The 23,233-nt window shown below is 41.8% G+C and overlaps 2 protein-coding genes across 3 annotated transcripts; one reads left to right on the top strand and one right to left on the bottom strand.

Annotated features, from left to right (window-relative positions):
- Positions 1 to 2,822: 2,822 nt before the first annotated feature.
- On the bottom strand, positions 2,823 to 19,402 carry LOC141442319 (delta-1-pyrroline-5-carboxylate dehydrogenase, mitochondrial-like). 2 transcript variants are annotated; one of them, XM_074107385.1, is made up of 7 exons: positions 19,380 to 19,402; positions 18,721 to 18,768; positions 8,495 to 9,194; positions 7,177 to 7,450; positions 5,635 to 5,883; positions 4,692 to 4,829; positions 2,823 to 3,097 (listed from the first exon to the last, which is right to left on the bottom strand). In XM_074107385.1, the coding sequence occupies exons 3-7, from the start codon at positions 9,169 to 9,171 to the stop codon at positions 2,987 to 2,989; spliced, it is 1,449 nt and encodes a 482-aa protein (XP_073963486.1). In that variant the 5' UTR covers positions 9,172 to 9,194; positions 18,721 to 18,768; positions 19,380 to 19,402; the 3' UTR covers positions 2,823 to 2,986. The 2 variants fall into 2 exon arrangements, with proteins under 2 accessions (XP_073963486.1, XP_073963414.1); XM_074107313.1 differs by lacking the exons at positions 18,721 to 18,768; positions 19,380 to 19,402 and adding an exon at positions 9,744 to 10,144.
- P5CDh1 (delta-1-Pyrroline-5-carboxylate dehydrogenase 1) lies at positions 11,485 to 14,121 on the top strand. Its single transcript, XM_074107208.1, has one exon. The coding sequence runs from the start codon at positions 11,748 to 11,750 to the stop codon at positions 13,446 to 13,448; it is 1,701 nt and encodes a 566-aa protein (XP_073963309.1). The 5' UTR covers positions 11,485 to 11,747; the 3' UTR covers positions 13,449 to 14,121.
- Positions 19,403 to 23,233: the final 3,831 nt, after the last annotated feature.

The raw sequence follows: 23,233 nt of genomic DNA, 5'->3' as shown, positions 1-23,233 counted from the left end.
TATGTCGAGCGTAACCACCTACTACGTAGCCTACTACCTACAAAAAGAAAAAAGTTTACGTAAAACCGCCAAGTGCAAGTCAGCCTTGTACCTATAGGTGCCGAAGGTTCCGTACAAAATTGAGAAATTTAATATGTAAGTATTTTACAAGCTTGCTTGATCAATGGATCAGATTGCTGTTAAATTCGGCAACAGAATCTGGTAACAATAGAACAATTATATATTATGTAATTTTTACTCTATAAGATTTAACATTATATAAGGTCTTGTAAGGTTTTTGTTTTAATTTGAAACGTATTCTTCCTGTTGTGCTGAATTTTCGCAATTAAATTTATATACTTTTTTTCTTTCTTTCTTTTATTTTGGATTTGTGTAAAAGGCAAGTACATATATCTGCATGATTTTGGTGTCCAAGCTACAACGCAGGAGAACCAAGATTCGCGTCTACAAAACTGTCATTAGACTGATCCTGAAGTACGGTTGGCAGGCTTGGACACTAACGCTCAAAGAAGAGAATAAGCTGCTCGTGGCAGAACGGAGGATTCTGCGGAAGATTCTGGGCTGACTCAGAGAGATGGCGGTAGCTGGAGGATAACAAACAACAGGGAAATTGAGAACTTGGTATCGGAGCCAATGTTTAGGAGAGACCAAGGCGTCCAGACTCCGGTGGCTCGGGCACGTAGAAAGGTTGGGAGAGGATCGAGCCGTGAAGAGGCGTACTTGGGTGGACCGAGTGGACGTAGGCCGGTTGGTCGTCCAGGTACCGCTGGAGGGACGAGGTCCTGAAAGACCTTTTGGATATTGGGGTCGAAGGCTGGCAAGAGTTGGCTCAAGATCGCAAAGCGTGGCGTAATCAGTGCCTTAGTGTAAGTTTCCGTTACAAAATACGTCTCGATCGCGTTCGCGTTAAAACCTCAATTTGTATGGAAACACGAAAATCGCAAACGTTCCGCTAGAGGCGCTGTTCGTGTTTGCATACAAATTGACAAGATTTCATTTTTTAACACCTGTAAATTACTACAGGAATCGAAAGAGTTTTGCCTCCTGAACATGGGAAAATATTTATTATAATTGATTTCTCCATATTTAAAAAAATACAAAAAAAATAAAAAATATGGCTGAATTTGCCAACACTACGACAGTATAGATATGTTTCCTTTGCCTTTATCACCAGAAAAAGGAGCTGTCATAATTTTGACAACGTCTCTATGCAACGTCTACGTCAGATTTACGTGATCTTTTTTTTAACAGACTAGACAAAAGTAATGGATCTATTGTGTCGTAGTTTTGGAGTTATGCCCTTTTAGAATAAGCACATCTTAAAAAAATTGTAATAAATTAACTATTATTTGTAGCGAAATTTTAAAAATATCAGCGTTTTTCTCTTTCCAAACAGAATACAGAGAACGAATCAAATTATAGTCTTAGAAATATGAAATCTTGTCAATTGAGATTTTAACGCGAACGCGATCGAGACGTATTTTGTAACCGGAAACTTACACTAGGGGTACAGCAGCTGGCAAAGCACTTGTGGCGCAGGACGTAATTTATTTTTGTATGAGATTGTCCTGTGACGATCAAGAAATTTCTAACAAGGTCTGTGTTCGTGAAAGTGTTAGAGGGGAACACGAATATGCGGGTCATCTGGTGGGAAGCAATCACCGCCGCCCATGGACACCTGCCAACACGAGGGGTATCACAGGTGCGTTGCCGGCCCTTGGAGAGAGTGATAGGCTCGTTCAAAGTCAAAGTCAAAATATCTTTATTCAATTTAGGCTACAACAAGCACTTATGAATGTCAAAAAAAATCTACCACCGGTTCGGAAAACCTCTGCTGAGAAGAATCCGGCAAGAAACTCAACGAGGTATATATATTTTTTAAAACAGATTTACAATATTATTAAATGACATGTATACATCACAAGTATTTAACACAACTTTATTTTTAACACAGTAGGTTCGCTATTTGAAGGGATCGCTAATGCGGATCGGAATTATTTCCAAATATCCCTGTCCATGATATAATCATTAACTTTATAATACGCCTTTGATATTAATGTCTTCTTGACAATAGATCTGAATTTGTATCCGTTTCATTTATAATATTTTTGGAATTTTATTATAAAAACGTATGCAATTTCCCAGAAAAGACTTTTTGGTTTTAGCCAGTCTGTAAGATGGAACTTTAAGCTTCCCTGTGTTTCTAGTAGCCTTTGGCTTATCGACGTTAGTGGGAAAATCACATATGTTCTTCCTAACATACATGATTATTTCAAAAACATAAAGCGACGGCAGGGTTAGGATATCTGTTTCCTTAAAAAAAGATCTAAAGATACACGCGTCTTCAAATATAAATTGCTCTAATTGCTCTCTTTTGTAAGATAAAAATTGACTCAATGTCTGCAGCAGATCCCATAAAATAAGGCCGTACGAAATAATGCTGTTAAAGTAAGCAAAATACACCAACCGTGCCGTCGCCACATCGGTAGCTGCCGTATTTTCCAAACTGCAAAAGCAGCAGAGCTCAATCTACCCGCGATTGCTGTGACGTGAGGTCCCCACTGTAGTTTAGAATCGAGCGTTATTCCTAAAAATACTGTTGATTTTACAAATTCAATAGTTTGACCATTAACTTTATATTAGAAACTGAATTCGAGCTAGATGAATTTATCAACGAGAATTTAATACATTTAGTTTCTTAGGATTTAGTAACAACGTTTTCTAAAGATCCCTAAGCACCGCTCTGGAAACATTGCCCCAGGAAGCTTAGGTTTTTTATTCTGGAAGGGCCATAAGAGGCACACGGGAAAAAATAATGCACAGTAAATTTATTCAATAATTTTCATTCATTATATTTTGACAATTGTGATCGTTTGATTTGCCTATAAGTATGTACTGTGATAGAAACTCCGTATCCTCCCCTCTAAATCCGCCCGTGTAATCTAGAGGTACAAAGTAAGAACAGTTGTGCACTGTATAGGATAGGTTAGCACGGACAATCAGACATGTAGTCGTAGGTGACGTTGCAGTTTGGCTGCAAGACTTCTCTCAACGATCGCTCGGAGCAATATGAGAGCAGGTAGGATATGGAGCCGGCCTGAAACATTTATTTATTAATATACCTACACCGTGTTATTTTCGATTTCCGTTAACGGAGATAATCAGCAGGCCAAATTAAGTTAATTTCTCTAAGACACTAGTGGACCAACTCTTACTGTTTAAAAGATACTGAAGAGTTAAGATAATTAATTATTAGCAGTAAGTAAAACAGCGAAAAGGTCTGGGGCGGCCTGCTGACCGCCACCGCCTAAGTCTGCGCGCCTGCGCAATGCGGCGCACAGTCGTGTAGCAACAAGAATCAATAGAGCTGTCTGATCTACTAGCGAGAGAAAAACCTCATACCAATTTACGTTAAATATTTTATTTGTTGTACATATTTAATTGTAAATAGTTCTTATTCATCTTTTCTACCACCATGACAACCTTTGCCCACAGGTCCTTAATTGTATGACGTTTTTCAAAGTCTATAACTAATCAGTTATTAATTAACACATATTTAGCAAAAGAAAGTTATACTAAACATGTGGATCTTTATGATCTCTCGTATGTCACGTCAATATCACTTGTCAAGTTTATTTATTTTACAATTTAACTAATCGTACTAACAATGACTGTGAAACAATTATAATGCATAATGCATGCAAGTATTAACTCTCGAAAAAAAAAATATGTTTCTCAATTAGAAGAAAAAGTTAATTAATAGGTATTACAGCAATGAACCGAAGTTATCGGAAACAAAAAGGAACACGGTGTTTAACACTTAATTAACTGACGTTTTACTTTGTTACTATGCATCACATGTGTTTTGATTTTTGACGCAGATTAATTTTATTTGGAAGTTTGGGCGGTTTTAGCGAACATTCTAGCGAGCATTGAAGCGAAATGACGGTGAATTTTTATGACTTTTTAAGACATATCGGACCCGGTAGAGCCGCGTGAAGCCGCAGCTGGCCCTGTACGGTCAACGACTTTAATTCATGCATGATCCACTATGGAACCGTCTCAAAGTAAAAGTCATTACGATTTTCCTTGTTAATTAATGCGATGACGTTTACTGTGAAATGGTTCCATGGTGGCTCATGAAATAGTCCCTGACCGTACCTACTACGAAGTGCAAAATTCGAACTTCGTATCTTGCCGTCTCGCTGACGCTTAAATTATTTATACGAGAGGGAGACGGACGGTACGATACGAACTTCGATTTTCGAATTTCGTAGTAGCCCCCCTGTACTATCGAACCAACTGAATTTAACTATGACCCACTGTTTCGTAGAAAAAGTCACAGTGACATCGCATTGCTTGACAAGGGAATTTATTGTGACACTGACTGTGAGAGCGTTCAACGGTGGGTCAGGAATCAAATGGTTCGACAACACTACGAAGTGCAACATTCGAACTTCGTATCTTGCCGTCTCGCTGACGCTTAAATTATTTATACGAGAGTGAGACGGAGGGTACGATACGAACATCGATTTTCTGATTTCGCAGTAGCCCCCCTGTTTATAAAGCCCAACACACACAGAGGACGGGTGCGGCTCGTGCGCAGGCCCACGACGGGCGTTTTACATGGCGGTATAAGGAAGCACGACCCGCACCCGTCCTTCGGTGTGTGTTGGGCTTAAAGTTGTCACCTTGGAGCCCGGGCCGGACTTGCGCGTGCCGCCCAGCGACTGGTGCGCCGGCAGCTCCTCGGAGCAGCGGTCGTTCACCACCACCAGAGTGGCCAGGTCTCGCACGGCCTCCACGGCGCACCGGGCCCACGCCAGATCCTGTTGACCACCAGCCCGTGACTCTCTGGCCATTGCTCGTAGCTCTGGCCCCAGAAAGGCAACGTTTCCGCCAGAGATGTGCGAGGGATGTGTTTTCATGATCCAATAGAAACGCCTTCATTTACCCATCCTCGCACAGCACATCTCCGGTGGAAACAGTTGAACGGAGTGGACCTTTGGCTTCCTAAAATATGTCAGCGTTCTCAATAGTTGAAAAGCAAAGCAGGTGTAGTGTAAAGCTAAATAAACAGGTAAGTCAAAGCTTGTCCAATCTAAGCAATTAGCAATATCACATAGCACAAATCAAAGTTCCTACAAACTGCACCAAGGATATGTACGATCAGCGAAATAAGTGGTCTATCAATTTACGAACAACAACAACTTCATATCAAATGAACAAGTTTCGCTAAAGTCAAACTCTCAAGTTGGCAAACACGTCTTATCCTTATCGCCAATATTGCTTTATGTATGATTATAACATGCAAACGATATTCAACCTTGTGGTAGACATTTTAGCTGAAAGCAAGTGTACAGGTAACCGTTGGGAGAGAAAAGTCCTCGAGTGACGACCACGAAACGGAAGACGAAGCGTTGGCAGGCCTCTCACCAGGTGGACTGACGACATCGAGTTGCGGCAAACCGGTGGCAAGTGGCGAGTTGTCGTTCATAGTGGCGTTCTAAGGGGGAGTCTTTTGGTCAGTAATGGACGTCTTTCGGCTCATGATGATGATAACGATGAAGTGTACTTCTAAGTGCCACAGTAAAGATTCCTCGAAACTAGCGTGGAGTTCAACCTCAAACCCACCGTAGCGAACACTGAGCCGCACACAGCATACGGTGCCATCCCGACCGCTTCGACGAGATCCACCAGGTCGCCAAACGGGTAGACCGTCAGCACTGGCCCCCGGAGCTCCTGAAGTAGCAGAGGGTGATCGGGGCAGCTGGCCTGGATGACTGTGGGCTCGATGTAGTAACCCACGGAGCAGTCCGCCCGTCCCCCCACCATCAACTCGCACTGGCCGTCGTGTACGTACGTGTTGAGGTAACCCACCACCTGTAATTTATTCCTGTCAGCGTTACTTATGCCCTAAAAGCAGGGCAGAACGTATCCATGACGTTGGTAAGCCGTAGAAGAACATCAGGGCAATTTGTGGAGCTCGGGCGCGGCCCGAGTCAGTTGCCGGCCGACTGCTTTTTAAATCAAAGAACATGCTACCTGAATGTGAATTCTAAGTGTACCAGCCAATAACATTCAAAGAAATGTCATTAGATATGTACCTACTTATAATAATAATAGAAGGCCTTGACATCTTTTAAAGATGATGAAAGTAGCATCACGACTAGGTACACTTACGCTCGTGACTGAAAAGACCGATTCGGGACATGATGCGCCGGCCACACACGCGGCTCTGTTATGGCAAGCAGCAGCCATCAGATGACGAGATGGGTGGGGCACTACACCGGACTCTACAAGTACTCATGCCCTGTGGATATTAAGCCAGACCCAGTGGATCTTGTCCCGAACTTGCCAACTTGGCACGAGTTAGATGTCGCACCCACAGATATGTACTAAATACGAGTATGTAAACAAGATTCTCTCACTCACTGACTCACTGACTGGTTGACGGAGTATAGCTTTATAGCTTTATTGAATATTTTGACATGCCCATGTTCATTTACCTTGACATGGTCATGTAGGTAAACTTGTTTCATTCAAAGGTGTGACTAAATTTTAAAACAAAAGTTCCGATCAAAAATCTACATGGAGTGTTTAGTCGAACTAACAGAACCATCTAAAACACTCGAAAACATTTTTAAGACATTGCACCTCGTTTTTCGGGTTCTCAAATGTAAACTGTTATTTTTACGTGTTTTATGTAAGTACAATAAAAAGGTGTACAGTCAAGGGCAGAGATATCGACACGGCCAAAGTTACTAAAATATGTATACACGACTTTTATGCACTTAACATTAAGGCCGTGTATAAGTAGGTAGGTACATATTTTTGCAACTTTGGCCGTGTCGATATCTTTGCCCTTGGCAGTAAATTAGAATACACCTTGTAAGTTTACTGTGTCAAATAAAAGTGACAACTGTGAAGAATTGTACGAGTACCTATATACTATTTTTTTTCAGTTGTCCACACGTAGGTATTGCTATGAGTGCGTACGAACTCCTGGAAATTGGATTTCCCAACTGTTAACACGGCGGACAACTAAGAAAAAGTACCTGTAGTTAGCGTGCAAAGTGACGTGGACAACCGGGAGTAGCCCGAACTGTCCCGCACAAAATCATTTGCAGCAAACATGGCCGTCTCACAGACAGAATTGACCACGCACGCACGCACCCTGTCATAAGCCTCCGCGGATATCACGGACGACGTAAAGCATCTGTAGTCCAGCGGATGCGTGATGAAGAGCCGCGGCAACTGGCAGGACAGCGCCAACAGGAACACCCGCAAGACGGAGTGGTGCACGTAAGCGCGGGAGCAGGAGGTCGTCTTCTGGCCAGCCATTTCGAATGCGGCGCGGATCGTATTGGCCACTGCGCACTTCATGTCAGCTGATTCGTGGATTATGTGGAAGTTCTTGCCGCTCCCCGTGCCAGCTATGCGGGGAAACCTGTTTAAATGTATAGCTGAAGCAGCAGTGGGTAGGATTGAAGGCAAAAGATCATGGTTTCTTGAATGAAACTAATAATATAATAGTAAGATAGGATTAGGATCAAAGTGGTCGAAAACAAATTAATTCTCAATAAGAGTAATAAAAATGTCCAGCGAGCTTTAAACCATTTGTTTTTCCAAGAAGTTTGTCACAAAGTTATTAGTTTGAAAGCTAGATACTATTGCCGACACAGTGGTTAAAAAATGGTAATAATACTTCATTGGTGAATACAGATTTTTTTTTATTCGACTGGATGGCAAACGAGCAAGTGGGTCTCCTGATGGTAAGAGATCACCACCGCCCATAGAAACCTGCAACACCAGGGGGATTGCAGATGCGTTGCCAACATAGAGGCCTAAGATGGGATACCTCAAGTGCCAGTAATTTCACCGAAATTAATTTAAAACTAGAAAAGCGTAATATGTGTGCATTACTAACAACAGAAGATTCGAAGAAGTTATCGATTCTGTAAAGAACATAGCGAGGGCTCCCTGGTCAAACCCAATAACTCGATCTAATAATTCATAAAAAAATCGAATTTATGCTCCTACATAGAACGTTCTTTTTTTAACAGTCAACAAGGGTAGTATTTCGACTTATCGGGTTTGACCAGGGAACCTTCGATAGATACTCTTAATATTATTAGATATAGGTACTGTAGGGACTAGGTTGTATACCGCTGGCAGGTGGTAAAACTGACCGGAGTCGTCATCAACTGGGCCTCTCACGGGTCCCTTACAAATTGGCATTTTGCCATTCAAATTCTGCCTCTACTGGGTGTCACAATGGGCATCCTTACAGCCCTAAAACCGACGTCACGGCACCTGTCACCGTAGATCAAAAGGATGGCGAAAAAGGCGATTTGAGCCCGAAGCCTGAAAGGGTGCGAAAGTCAATCTAGCGTGCCAGGTGGTCAGTTTTACCACCTTCCAGCGGTATACAGCATAGTCCCTACAGTACTATATACTGTATCAACCGAGATCGAAAGTCGACAGTACTGACCTGTCAAAGTTTTTTATGTTATCTCCTATCCTCTTCCATATCGTCTCCAAAGCCGACGTGGTCCCTCCAAATGCGACTCCAGCTAACTTTCGGCTACAGCAAGCAGTGTTCAGAAAACAGTTCTCTTCCGCAGGAACGAAGTTAATCACCCCCACAGGTAGACCTGCTTCGAGGAGACTTTGGAAAATCCGGTAACACGCGAGGATCGAATATTGGCTGGGCTTCCAGACAACACCGTTCCCCATGATAGCAGGCGTTATAGCCAACTGGCCGGCGTTTGAAAAGGAATCATTGGGCGTTATAGCAGCGAAAAATCCCTCCAAACCGTGGTAGTGGTTCAAGTTTTTGCCTGTAGGAGCCCCGTCGGTGACGCAGCGGCTCATCGTGAGGTCCCGCAGGAAGTTGCTGTTGAAACGGGTGTAGTCTATCAGCTGGCAGATGTTGTGTTCTGCTTGAATAGCTGTCATGCCTTGCCCCATCATGGCGGCGGCGATGATTTTCTGTCGGTACCGTCCCGCCATTAGGTCTGCGGCGCGGTCGAAGATCTCACATCGCTGCTGGACCGGGGTCCGCTCCCAGCACGGCTGAGTCCGGGCCGCCCATTCCATGCCCATCGCGATGGTGTGCGAACAGGCTTGGTTGTAGTACGTTGCTGTGCGCTTGTGGTCGAACGGCATAACTTGACGGCAGACGCAGCCGGCTGAATAAGTAAATTAACAGGATACAGCCCGCCATTGGCGTGGATTGGGTGAATTCCAGGGCAGGGAGTTACTAGTTAGCTGTGCAACACGCTACCAGCACTAGTGCTGCCTACCCTGCCTGCTACCACTCAATGCACGCCATAGCTGCAGCCCGCGGCTCGTAAATGTAGCGGTAGGTAAAATTTCTGAGCAAGTGATTTGATTCGACTGCCGTGCACGTCAATCAGAGGGGGCTACTACGAAATTCGAAAATCGTAGTTCGTATCGTACCGTCCCGCTCACTCTCGTATTAAATAAATATAAACGTCAGCGGGATGGCACGATACAAACTTTGACTTTCGAATTTCGTAGTAGTCCCCCTGGACGGGATATAATGTAGCACCACCTCGTGCGCTCGCGCACAGAACGCTTTCTCTGGACAGGCCCTAACTACGAAATGCAAAATTCGTACTTCGTATCTTGCCATCCCGCTGCCGCTTATATTATTTAATACGAGAGTGAGAGGTATGATACGATTTTCGAATTTCATAGTAACCCTCCAGACTTACTGGTACACTCGCTGCCCACGCAAATGGGGACGACGGGTGGGTTGCGGCACAGCAAGCTCAGCTCCAGCTGTAGCTCCCCCCGCTCCTTGGAGCCCGCGCGGTGCTCCCTCACCGGCTCGCTCTTCGGCGGCCCCGGGTGCTCCGTGCATTGGGGCTCCACCGCGCCCGACGCCGTCGCCGCACGACGCTTCAACAGCGGCCATATTAAAGCACCGCGCATTTTTTAAACAGAACACGAAAATTTTGCGCTATTACGAGTTTGTTGTTAACAAATGTCATTTTTGTCAAAACTCATCAATCATCATGACTTCCTCTTCTTAACAGGGTAATTACATTCCCTGTATATGGCAATTGGTACTCTTATTGAGAAACCATTTTTGCCAGCGTCGTGTTATTCGTAGATACAGTAGCGGCCTTAGGGGGTGGCGACCAGGGCAATCGCCCGGGGGGGGACTCGCTCTTGCAGGGGCCTCGCGCAACAACCCAAGCAATTTTTTTTAAATATACGTTTTTTTTACTATATTTTCGCATCACATAAGTACTTTTCACGAAGGACAAAGGGCCTCGCAAAGACCTGCCGCCCGGAGCCTCGCAATGGGTAAGGCCGCCGCTGCGTAGATGTTCTTCTCTCGACAGTAATGTAATGCAACATACCCCCTGTTTCACCATTAATTGATTAATTTTGTGACGGATATCTGTGATGCCGTCTCTGTTTGCTCTGTCGGAATAAACAGAGACGGTATGCCATTTATTTGTCAAATAAAATTTATTAATGAGTGGTGAAACAGACCCTTACATGATTTTTCAGGCAAGTCTAAACTGAGCTTTACAGGGAACAAGAGAAAACATTTTTGCCAGCCCCGTGTTGTTCGTAAATATTAGTGTAAAGAAGGGATATTCGTATGTGTAGGAGACATAGAAGTACTTATAACAATATACTTCTATGGTAGGTGACGATTAAAACTCGTATGATTAGGGATTACTGTGGACAAGAATGTCAACAAGTAAATAAATATTAGAAAACTTGCTAGCCGTTCCTCAGAAAAATTCTCAATAAAATATACGAATAGACCGTAAACAGCAGGAAATATTTACTCAAGTATTACCACGCGGTAGACTGGCTGGCCCTATACAACGAAAAGACTACGAAGTGCAAAATTCGAACTAGGTACATATGTTGCCGTCCCGCTAACGCTTAAATTAATTAATATGAGAGTGAGAGGGACGGATCGATACGAACTTAGATTATTCGATTTTTGTAGTAGCCCTCATGGGTGGCCAGTACGTTACGTGCGTTCTGGAATGAACCTGAAATTATTTGAAACGATAGAAACTAGAACATTGAACGTTACATTTAGTACTGAAATATTTTTTTTTTTTCTTTCAGTTCTTCCAAGAATTAATAGGTAAACAAACCTTTTTCTCATCAGTCTCTTTAGATTTCGATTCTGAATTTCTATAAGATAGCAAAGAAGAAGCAAGCAAGGATAAGTAGCATTACAATATATTAAAAGCGTTATTTTTTAATTATTTCAAAACTGCCGCTCAAAGAAAATGTTGCAAAAGGACATTGCCATACACAAAAAAAAAGGAAATCGATGTATTCAGCAGTGTATCTGTCATCGAACGAGCGATGCGAGTTGACGCAATTTTTAAGAATATTTCTGATATGCTACATTTGTAAATGCACTTTAAAGCATGGTAATAAAGTTGTCAATAGTCCAAAACTAAAAACAAGGAAGAGGAAAAATATGCTAATAACATTAGCAATGCCCCGCCCTAATGAGAAAATTATTTTTGTGTGACTGTGACGTCGTGCCCGCGTTCGAACGGATAGATAGAATAGTAATTTCGTTTCGTGCTCCTCTACAAAATGTGAATCAGTGAAGGTCGTCGATTCCGTTGCCAATTACTTCGTTAGCTGCGTGCCACATATTGTTTACGGCTGCGAGCGCGGCTGGGTTTACGTAACACGATCGATAGGAGGCTTGCCTCTCAGCTGAGATGTTGAACCTGTGTTCGTTGACAGCAAAAGCCGCGCGGCCGCTGGAGCGCGGCTTAGCGAGCATCGTCGAGCTGCCGAAGCTGAAAGACTTCGGTGTGCAGAATGAGCCAGTGCTGGGCTACCGCGCGGGCAGCCGCGAGCGCGGCGAGCTCGCCGACGAGTTGAAACGAACGTCCGCCGTCACAGAGGACGTGCCCATCGTCATCGGCGACCAAAACATCAAGGATGGCGAGCCGAAATTCCAGGTGATGCCTCACAACCACGGCCGCAAAATCGCCAAATTTTATTACGCCAGCGAGAAGACTATTCAGAAAGCCATCTCTGTGAGTGTGGAGGCGCAGGCGCGCTGGGACCGCACGCCGTATGAGGAACGCGTCCGCATCTGGGAGCGCGCCGCTGACCTGATGGCGGGCGAGCACCGCCAGCGCCTCAACGCCGCCACCATGCTCGGCCAGTCCAAGACCGTGGTGCAGGGTGAAATTGACGCCGCCGCCGAGCTCATCGACTTCTTCAGGTTCAATGTCTTCTTTTTAAAAGAAAACGCCAAATACCAGCCCATCTCAGAGAACCCGCAGGTGACTAGGAACTCAATGCGGTTCCGAGGCATTGATGGATTCATAGCAGCCATCAGCCCATTCAACTTCACGGCGATTGGTGGTAACTTAGCGTACACTCCTGCACTGATGGGCAATGGTGTAGTGTGGAAGCCTTCTGATACGGCTGTTCTTTCCAATTGGAGGATCTTTAACATCATGCGTGAAGCTGGCCTGCCACCTGGTGTGGTTAACTTTGTGCCTGCCGATGGACCTACATTTGGTAAGACCATCACTTCTTCTCCACATTTGGCCGGTATCAACTTTACGGGCTCTGTGCCTACTTTCAACTGGATTTGGGGGGCTGTGGCTAAAAATCTAGACCGCTACCGTAACTACCCTAGACTCATCGGTGAATGCGGAGGCAAGAATTATCACTTTATTCACCCAACTGCTGATGTAGAGTCAGTTGTGACATCTACAATCCGCTCTGCATTTGAATACTGTGGGCAAAAGTGTTCAGCTTGCTCCAGAATGTATGTACCTCGGTCCCTTTATGAACCAATCAAGGAGGGTCTGGTGAAAGAGCGTTCCAAACTCAAGGTGGGAGACGTCACAGACTTCAGTGTCTTCATGGGAGCTGTTATCGATGACAAGGCCTTTGCTCGTATCACCAGCTACATCAAGAATGCAAAGAATAACCCACAAAATAAAATCCTTGGAGGAGGAGAATTTGATGACAGCAAGGGTTACTTTGTGCAGCCCACAATAATCGAAACAACTGATCCTCATGATAGACTCATGGTGGAGGAGATCTTTGGGCCTGTGCTCACCATGTATGTATATGAAGACAAGGATCTGATGCAGGCATTGTCCCTTGTGGGATCATCAACGAAGTTTGCACTGACAGGAGCGGTGTTTGCCAGCGATAAAGCATTCCTCGAGCTAGCTCTAGAAGAGCTGAAGCCGACAGCTGGTAACTTCTATATCAACGACAAGTCAACTGGCTCGGTGGTTGGCCAACAGCCCTTCGGCGGCGGCCGCATGTCCGGCACCAACGACAAGGCCGGAGGACCCACTTATGTTATGAGATGGACCAGCCCGCAGTCCATCAAGGAAACCTTTGTCCCTCTCAAAGACATAGACTATCCCTACATGAGGGACTGAAACATTAAACATAACAATATGTTCAAATAGTAATTCTTGAACAATAATTAGATATAAATTAGCTTACATTGATCTGACTTGATTTCATATCATAAGTCGAAATTGTTAGTAGATACAATTAAATTAAATGAAATAGATTATTAAATGGGTTGCACTTAAAATATCTTGACTTTTGCGTAATGTCTCTCCCTGATGAAGGCTGGCTTGAACTAGCGAAGTGCGTAGGTTTCATCTATTTCAATAAAGTATTATAATAATAATAATAATAATATTGAAATGATTAAGCAGTGTTAAACCTTAGGGAACAGAAGACATAACTGTCTTAAAGTTATATAAGTACCTATTATGATAAAGTACTCAAATATTTATTTACCTGTTAAACATTGCAACTTGCAAGTATTGGTGACTGCTGTGATTTATATTACTTTAATTTATCGAGTTGTCGAAGCGACAGCCGCGGCCCAACTGGGCCTTATCGCTATATAAATACTTATCAGTTCGTCTGTTTGTTTATCTGTCTGCATTTACGCTTGATAACCCACATGAGCTGTAGCGAGTGACTTCTCAATTTGTTATTCTCTTTTAAGTTTATCTCGATGCTTACGTTCCTGTTTTACTTTTTAATTATAGTCATTACGTAATATTGATATTCCAATAAATTATGCAAAATTTACTGTTGTTTTTTTAATCATTTGTGGCGGTTGAGAGCGATAGAGAATGCCAGCGTGTGGCCAGCGTAATTGAATGGAATATTACGTCATATTTTTATACTTTGATTTGATAAGGTACAGTCAGTCAAAGAAACTGAATCCTGTACCAGTGGAACCTTGATGCTACTGATGTCATTTTGACTTTCCATATATTTGCTAAAGAAATCATAGCGAAATTTATTATGAAAAGGTCTCACGCTGGTACGCGATGCGATTCAGTTGCCTTGACGATATTTTTAACGAGGTCGTTTGACAGTTTTTTTTTATAAGTATTAAAAACTGACCAGCGATAGAACTCTATCTCACCTTATACAGATGAGGCTGGGTGACACTCTTTACACGCTCATAGAAAGTCATGTCAGTTTCTATGGGTGTGTACACGAAAAATAGGGTCGGTATTATCCGGGCCGCTAAATAGTGTCACCCATGAGGCGTAATGTGAAGTCAAGGTCGAAGATGTATTGCATACCTAATAGTTTTCCAGCTGGTTATATAATTTCAACAAAATTGTTATTTCTAGTAGCAAAATGTCCATTCCCTTTTTTCCCAATATGCTTTTTCAGTGCTGTTAATTAGGGTTTCGTAGCCAGTATGGCAAAGTTCCGCCTTGTCCGTCTGTCTGTCCGTTCGTCCGCGGCTTTGCTCAGAGAATATCAGTAATGTAGCAACTATGCTGATAAAATGGTTAAAAAAAAAAAGTTTTTTTTTGTGTAGGTAGTACAGTCACCAGCACCAATATCTGACACAACAAGCGTGCATACATGTGTGTTACGACTCTATTTCCATTCCAGGGCCGGAAGAACGTGTCAGATATGTTTGCACGCTCCGCTGTGCCAGATATTAATGCTGGTGACTACTTATACCTCCCATAGATGTAAAGTACCTAGGGTTGTTTTTTTTCTCTAGTCTAACTATCTAACCCACCCAATAGTGTAGTGTAGTTGTGAAGACGGTTTTTCGATTTAGTGATCTGTTCGTCCCCCCCCCTTCAAAAGCTAAACTGTTGGTTTGAAAATTAAAAAAATCAAGATGGTATTAAGTATATCAAACTGACAAGGAAAACTATAGGTTACCTTGAGAAATATTGTAATACCTAGGTTGTGTTGTAAGGGTAAATAGCAGCCTAAGGTATATACATACTTACATAGGTAGCTAAAATTGGAAGATTCCGTACAAAATTCTTAAATATTACTTGATTTTTTCTTAACGCCAACGGAACCCTATCTTGGGCTTGTTCGACACGCTCTTGGCCGGTTTTTCATTTTATTATGTATGTCTATGTGGCCATCATCGCCGGCAGCCTGCCGCAACTCCAAAGAGTATAAGTACCTATATAAAGCAACTTCCGCGACAACTTGAAACTGAACAAATCCGTCAATGTCTGTTTGAGCGAAATTTGCATGCGAGTCGAAACAAACATTATGCAACACGTTACGTTTACCCAAGGTTTACCCTTAGTAAGATTAGCTCATCTTCGGCAGCTGAGAATTTACCTAATGATGTTTTAAAATAGGCCGCGGATACCTTTAAAAAAAACATTCATTTCAGACCATTCGATCCATACTTAGTGCCCATGCGGCCAGGAGGCTGTCGCGACTGTCTCGCGTTTGCCGCCGCGCTGCCGCACTGCCATCCAAATCATTAATAATGATAACAAGCTTCCATTTTATACTTCCCACTGCAGGATTACAGACCTCCTCTCAGAAGACGGCTGGGGCCATAGTACCTGTGGGGTCCTGCACGCGGGCCCAATATCGGGATAAAAACCCATGTTTTACCAGAAATCCAGTTGTCTGGAGATGTGGGTCTGGCTCAGGCTGCTTGGAAGGTTTGCTATCTAACTGAAAAGCGCTATCGCCGGCCGCCGGCCGACCTATTTTTTACGGACCTAAGTATTTAATACTTACCTACGTATTCTTAATAAACTCATGTAAAAACGGACCGTGATGGTAACTTTGTTTACTCAAAATAATTGGTGATCTCTGCGCCCTATACCTTCATACAAGCTTCATACCCAAGGCGTAGCTACCGGAGGGCTATAGACAGGGGCAGTGTCCCGGGGCCCCCAAGCTGACTTAAAACTATAAATTGAACTAGGTAGTGAAAATTTCTCCCACATTCGGAATACGGTACAAACGATTTTAAATAGTTTAGTTGGGGTCCTAGTTTATTTTTTGCCCCAGGGCCTTTGGTTACCAAGCTACGCCACTGACCTAGCTCTTAGCTAGGCTTTACTTAACCAACGTGGACGTATCGACGGCCGTTTCCCAACGGGGGGCATGCGCGCGTGGCTGCTAGTGAAGCGTCCACGATTACATAATACATACTCATATAACGATTAGGGAATCCTGTCTAGGTAACCTGTATAGGTCATTCATGATGACGCGTACCCCACGGTACGCTTATTGCAATCTATCTATGTAATCTAATACCTTTAAACGAGCGATTCTCATAAAGGTATTAGATAAGTATATACAGGTTGTTCGTGTTCGGCACATGGACAGTCAAATTTTTTTGGGATATCGTTGGGGTTATTCACTATGTTTTCGCCCTTGGACCTTGGGTCCTAAGGGTCACGGTTTTGGAGATATGATTTATTAAATGTTTTTCTCAAATTTCCCGAAATCCCGCCTTTAAACGTTCGTAATTTTTTGTCAATTTATGTAAAATTATTATTTGTTAAGTTGAGAAAGTAAGCGGTTGATATTATCGTATCTACATAGTGAGTGATACGTTGTAGATTGTTCATTTTCAATTTATCTGTCAGATAAAACACCGGGAGCACTGCAGAGCTTGGGGAAACTGGCCCGGATTCGACGGAGTTATGCGAGGATGTGTTGCGAGGAAATTGTTTTTCATAAAACAATAGAAACGCTTCATTTACCTCGCACAGCACAACTAGTAGCATAACAGCTGAGCGGAGCGAGGATAGGCAAATGAAGCGTTTCTATTGGTTCATGAAAAACAAACAGCCTTATTGTCTAACTAACATATTTGGGATCACAATCACAATCGTTTCCCCACTTCTTTCTGTCACACGGTATAAAACGAGGGTAGAAAGAGATGGTGGTGGTGTATAATAAAGAGTATTTGTATTGTATGTATTGTGAATGCGATCTCGAACGTCAGCGCGTTACGCAATCCGCGCGCCGAGTCTTCGTTGTCAACTCTGTCTTGCTTTGCCTTGAGTGCCCTTGACATCTCGCTATAATGAACGCAGCAGCGCTCGCTTTCAACAATAGCCACAGATAGAGGGCGAGGATAAATTTATACTCGTACAGCTGTTGCCTGCGACTCCGTCCGCGTAGAAGTATAAAAAATGTCGTAAATCCTATTCTCAGACCTACCGAATATACACAAAAAATTTCATAAAAATCGGTCAAGCCGTCTCGAAGGAGTTTGGTCACAAACATTTTATATACCCGAAAATATAACTAGTTGTTTATATTTATTTCAGATTAGTGTTAATATGTACTAGTTGTTGTAACAATCATTTTTTAGTGAAATAAATCCGGGGCCGGGCACTGCAATGTGTGTGTTTGCAGCAGCCGACGTGGCGTGTGCTCCCAGAGGAAGGGCGTCGAATTAGCGAGAAACATGTTTTTTTTATTAACCCCCGACGCAAAAAGAGGGGTGTTGTAAGTTTGACCGCTATGTGTGTCTGTCTGTGGCACCGTAGCTCTTAAACGGGTGGACCGATTTGAATGCGGTTTTTTAATTTGAAAGCAGGTTTTCCAGCGATGGTTTTTAGACATGTTTTATCAAAATCGGTTCAGCCGTTTCAAGATCATCAGCTCTTTTGTTCGCGGCGGTAGGAATCTTAGACGCATAATGGGTTTACTTTCAAACATATTTGGGAGCTAAAATTTGAAACCCATGTAAGTATGCTAAATAAACTATGCAAGATTATGGAATTGTCGGCCTGATGCTGTAGCCAGGATATCCAGAACACCAGTATACTCTTGATTTTTGGGATAGAGATGGTGACATAGGCTACTTTTTATCCCGAAAAAATGCACAGTTCGTGTGGGAACAGCGCGCGATAACCGAATTCCACGCGGGCGAAGCCGCGGGAAATAGCTAGTTTAAGTATTATACTCGCGACGACATTTGGCTCTGATTGGAATCGGCTTTGTTTTTTTTTTGCTGTAAGTAAACAAGATAGTGAACGGACAACGGCGCAGTCTGCCACTTGAAGGTCGAGGCGCACTAAACTGCGGTCTAGTACTTATAAAGGTTATCCTGCTTAAATTATAAATGCATGGGTGACGTGTTTCTTTTTTTTAAGATTTTGTATTTGATAAGCTTTAATAAAACTCAAACGAACTATCCATGGATTTAATACTATAAAAAAAAAATGACTGATGACTTATAGATCAACGCACAAAACTGGTCTAGAAACTTGAAAATTGGAATATATGTTCTTAATAGTGTAGACACGCATTAAGCAAGGATTTTTGAAATTTCCACGGATAGGGAATAAATGCTTTTTTTGCTGACTGTACTTTTTGTTGACTGTACTTGTACTTATATTGTCACCCAAACTAAATTTGCATACTTACCATATCAAATTTCACGTCGATGCCCATTAACCGTTGAAGAGTTCCGTCCTGTGGAGACGATCGAGGTTATTTTGTCACGCAATTTACATACTTAAGTATACCAAATTTCAAGTCAATCCAACTACTGGAAGTTTGTCGAATTTAACTTGCAAGATTTGATTACAGACAGACAGACAACGGGACAGGTGAATCTAAATAAAAGCTTGTAATGAAGAAAGCCGAATTTTAACAGCGATGAAACGTATGAAAATGATGAACGTGGGAATAACAGCTGTTCTCCTTCTCGCTTCCTCCTGGTGTCAAGTTTATACTAAATTTTATTTAAATCCTTTCCAATAAGTTGTCAATTCCGAATACTCCATCCCATTAAAATAATCTGGTACTTATGGTATACTTATAATATGGTACGGATAATATGAATTTGGATGAAAATGCAAGAAGGTCCACAACAGGACAGTCAACCGAATGTGCAGTCAGCGGAAAAATGCTTGTTTATTATTATTTTAAAAGCCTATTATCTCTGGCCAAGGAGTTGTTAGCACCAGACCCCACGAAAACAAACACAAACCACTTATTGACGCGTTTTGAACTCAACCAGAGCTCATCAGAGCAACACAATTCAGTCAAGTCAAATAACTAGTGGTTATAAATAAACTAACGTAAAGATGTCGCTCGGTGTTTGTGTTAGTAGGTACGACCGTCTGGCACGTGTTTGCATTGTGTCTCTATTGGAAAATTTCGTCTCGCGTAATTCAATTATCGCATCAATTTTCACGCTCAAAGTGAAACGGATGGAATTGATTGTGCCCTAGCTGAACAGATCAATTCCTACGCCTCCTACATAAATAAATAGGGGCCATCTGTAAAGTGTGTCACGCCAATTTTGACCATTTTATGCCGTGCCCCTACTCAGTCATATAGTCATTAAATTACATAGCCCTAGGTAGTATATTGTCAACAGTGGCCTACTAGCTATGTAACCAAAGGCCCTGGGGCAAAAAATAAACTAGGGCCCCAACTAAACTATTTAAAATTGTTTGTTCTATATTTTTCGTGTTCCGAATTTGACGTACACCAGCAGGGCTACTACGAAACTGGAAGTTCGTGTCGTGCGGTCCCTCAGACACTTATACTATTTAATACGAGAGCGAGAGGGACGGTACGATACGAACTTCGAGTTTCGAGTTTCGTAATAGCCCAGTACCACTACCATGAGTTTACAGTGACCGTACTCGATAGCGACGGCGTAAATTATTTGTATGGCGAATTGTACAGCGCCTCTACAAATAATTTACGACGTCGCTATCGAGTAGGGTCGCTGTAAACTCATGGTAGTGGTACTGCTGATTTGTCATTTATAGTTAGTTTGTAAGTCAGAGTCCGAGGGGCCCCCTGAGCTTGTGCCCCGTCTAGCCCCCCGGTAGATACGGCACTGATTGTCAGTTAGCTTGCCTCTTGTGTTCCATGTGTGTAACTTGTCTTTCATTAAGAACCAGGTTGACACATAAACACACGGCCTCTCTGTGTGGAATGTTTCGTAGACAAATAACGCCAAATGCATCCCTGCGGCCTGACATCTGCAATATACGCATTTCCTTCAGATATATCAATCTTACAAAGAAAACTATAGCGGCTGAGTTTACTAGATAATTATTATTACTTATTTGTAGTTAAAGAGTAAATAGCAGCCAAGTTATAAAACATACCTAAACTTTGAAAATTCTGTTACACAATACAAAATCCTTAGAAAAATATTACTTGTTAATACGGACAGCATGATTTCTTCATGTCTTAATAATAATTAAATGAAAAAGTTTAATTCGACACACACAATACAAAGAAATATAAATATAAAACACAGTGTTAAGTATACAAAATCATACCGGGTGTGGCCTGTAATACGAACAAAATAATCCTACTAATATTATAAATGTGAAAGTTTGTGAGTGAGTATGTTTGTTACTTCTTCACGCTGAAACGGCTGGACGGATTTAGATGAAATTTGGCAAAAAGTTAGTTTATAACCTGTATTAAAACATAGGATGTCAACGAAAACCACGATTTAATATTCGGGAATTCCCACGGGAATAAAAACATATATCGTACTCGTTAAACTGAACAACATTTGATCGACGACTTTAAAAAATAATGGAGTCTTTTGATTTTCTTTTTTTCATACGAATTAAATACTACTATGAATACGCCATCATAGAATACAACTGACGTCGCTTGTCACGCTACAAACATCAAGCATTTTGCTTTACATTGCATCTTCGAAATAAACTTGTGTAATAAAAATGAAAAAACTAATTATTTTTAAAAGTCGCTGAACTAATGTTATTCATTTTGACAAGTATGATGTATGTTTTAATTATTTGCTCATATTACAGGCCACACCCGGTACTTATATAATAGTATTTTATGCTACAGTTGTAACTGTTGGGTGGAAAAATTTGAAAAAATTTATAATGGTATTAAATGTATCAAATTTACAAGGAAAATTATAAAGGCTATAAGATTGCTTGAGAATTCTTAGTAGCGTTAGGTACCTACTTTGAAACCATTCATTTCCAACAACACGCAACGTAGGTACTGATAGCACCTCAAAATGTTTGAAATCTACCATTTCATATACGGTTTTCTTATTGCCGTAGTGATATTGTGTATTATATTTTTAATTCGTCTTACCGTTAATAAACAATTACGTTTATTAACTAAACAAAGAGTTACTACAATACTCAATAATTGGGCTCACTACATTAAGCCAAAGTATATAAAACAATGTAAGGCATATATTTACAACAACTATATGTGCAAAAATCTAGCAGAGGGTATCGGTTACTGTGATGAACATGAAAGGTTGAGGAGTGAAAGCCACAAACGTTATCACTTTACTGATAAATTTAAACGAAACTGGCTAAAATATGCAAACCTAGACTACGGTGACATTGAAGAGGCGGCAATACTATGTGAGCTGAAAATGCGTCAACAGTATAAAATAAAGTACAGAATAAGTTCAGACTACGGACATGCGCGTTGGGAGAACCAACTGAAAAACAGGTTAAGTATGATAAGAGGGGAAAAGGAAATGTGCTCTCAATGGATACCTTGTCGGTGCCAGATCATTCACCGATTTTCAAAAAATATGGCTTATATTTGCCAACATGTCGCCCCCCCATGGTGGATTATTGGGAAGAGGATGAGATGGAACCTCTGGCCTGCCCAAACAAAATATTAGTCAATACCTTGTATTTTGAGCAAGCAATAGTAAGGTTTCCACATAATCGGAATGATCAGATGCTCAAGAAGTATGATTTGCGTCTCCCAGGTAAAATAATTGATTGAATCAGGCCTGACTTTGCGGATGGATGATCAAGAATTGCTCACCCGCAACGTAATGGTAACTACGTTTATGAAAGAAATGTGTGTTCTAGGAGTTTATCACTTATCTAGTCCGTAACATATCCTCGCTCGTCCTGCCCACGCGCATGTTTAAACGACCTTCCGGATTCTGCCCAGTGTGTTCACAGGATATTTTCATTTTTGTACTTAGTTTCTGCCCAAGACAACTTTCTTGGAGGTGTTAAAGGAAAGTAGGACTTTTAATATTGTTTTTAGGGTGTCGGTACTTACAATAGAATGATGTAGTTTTGGAGTTGTTTTTTTTTATGAACATTGGGCAGAATTGAAAAAGATGTGTACCTATCATTATTTTTGTCATTATTAAGAACATCGGCCATAAACTTTACTAATATAATTTATTCTGCGAAGTCACTGACCACCAAATAATACGAGTAGCAAGTTCATTAAAATCGCCTGACTCATTTATATTAGCAAAGTTTCATAAGTATTTGCAACAGGCGCTAAGCATTAGAAGCAAGCACATTCTTCACATTGGCCAGCCTCTTAAATATCTCTTTTTATTTTTATGCAAAATTATAAATGTCCAAATAGTATTTTTCTGATAACCTTTTACTAAATAGGTACTAAAATAAATTGGTGAGTATTTTTGGGGCTGGATTGAGGGGCGTCGTAAAAAAATAAATTCCCAATCCCACACAGTACAAATAAGTTTGGGAAGCGCTGCTTGAAACTATGATAAAAATCACAATATAAGTTATTTTGAAAAGTTGTAAGTAGAACTAAATTAGCTCAAGATGAAGAGCGGAAGCTGTGGTTTAATTTATTGCTCCTGTTACAGGGCCGATCCGGTTAATAATTTAAAAAAAAGCTTTGCTTTAGGCTGCTGCGGGCATACCTTATGATAGCTACGTTAACGCAAGAAATGTGTGTTCATGCAGTTCCTCCACCTCCACACTGTAAGAGACAATCGGCTTAGTACCTTAATTCTGCTCCCACCCTCAACCTTCTCTGTGCAGTGTTGTTCGACCGACTTCAAAAAAGAGGAGATTCTATGTTCGACTTTATGTATTTTTTCATGTATATTCTATGATAACTCCGTCAATTGTAGACCTAGTTATTTTCAATTTATTTTGTTCTAAAGAGCATACTT

This window comes from Choristoneura fumiferana, chromosome Z (assembly GCF_025370935.1).
Source record: "Choristoneura fumiferana chromosome Z, NRCan_CFum_1, whole genome shotgun sequence".
NCBI classification, from domain to species: Eukaryota; Metazoa; Arthropoda; class Insecta; order Lepidoptera; family Tortricidae; genus Choristoneura; species Choristoneura fumiferana.
The sequence above is the reverse complement of the archived record's forward strand: the minus strand, read 5'-3'. Positions and strand labels throughout refer to the sequence as shown.

What these genes read in the sequence shown, in the direction of transcription:
- LOC141442319 (XM_074107313.1), bottom strand. Translation starts at nt 9,963, where the DNA reads ATGCGCGGTGCTTTAATATGGCCGCTGTTGAAGCGTCGTGCGGCGACG. An exon ending in CCGCGGAGGCTTATGACAGG is followed by an intron (nt 5,884 to 7,176) that starts GTGCGTGCGTGC and finishes AATAAATTACAG; the next exon opens with GTGGTGGGTTACCTCAACAC. An exon ending in AGTCCGGCCCGGGCTCCAAG is followed by an intron (nt 3,098 to 4,691) that starts GTGACAACTTTA and finishes TAAATGTTTCAG; the next exon opens with GCCGGCTCCATATCCTACCT.
- P5CDh1 (XM_074107208.1), top strand. Translation starts at nt 11,748, where the DNA reads ATGTTGAACCTGTGTTCGTTGACAGCAAAAGCCGCGCGGCCGCTGGAG.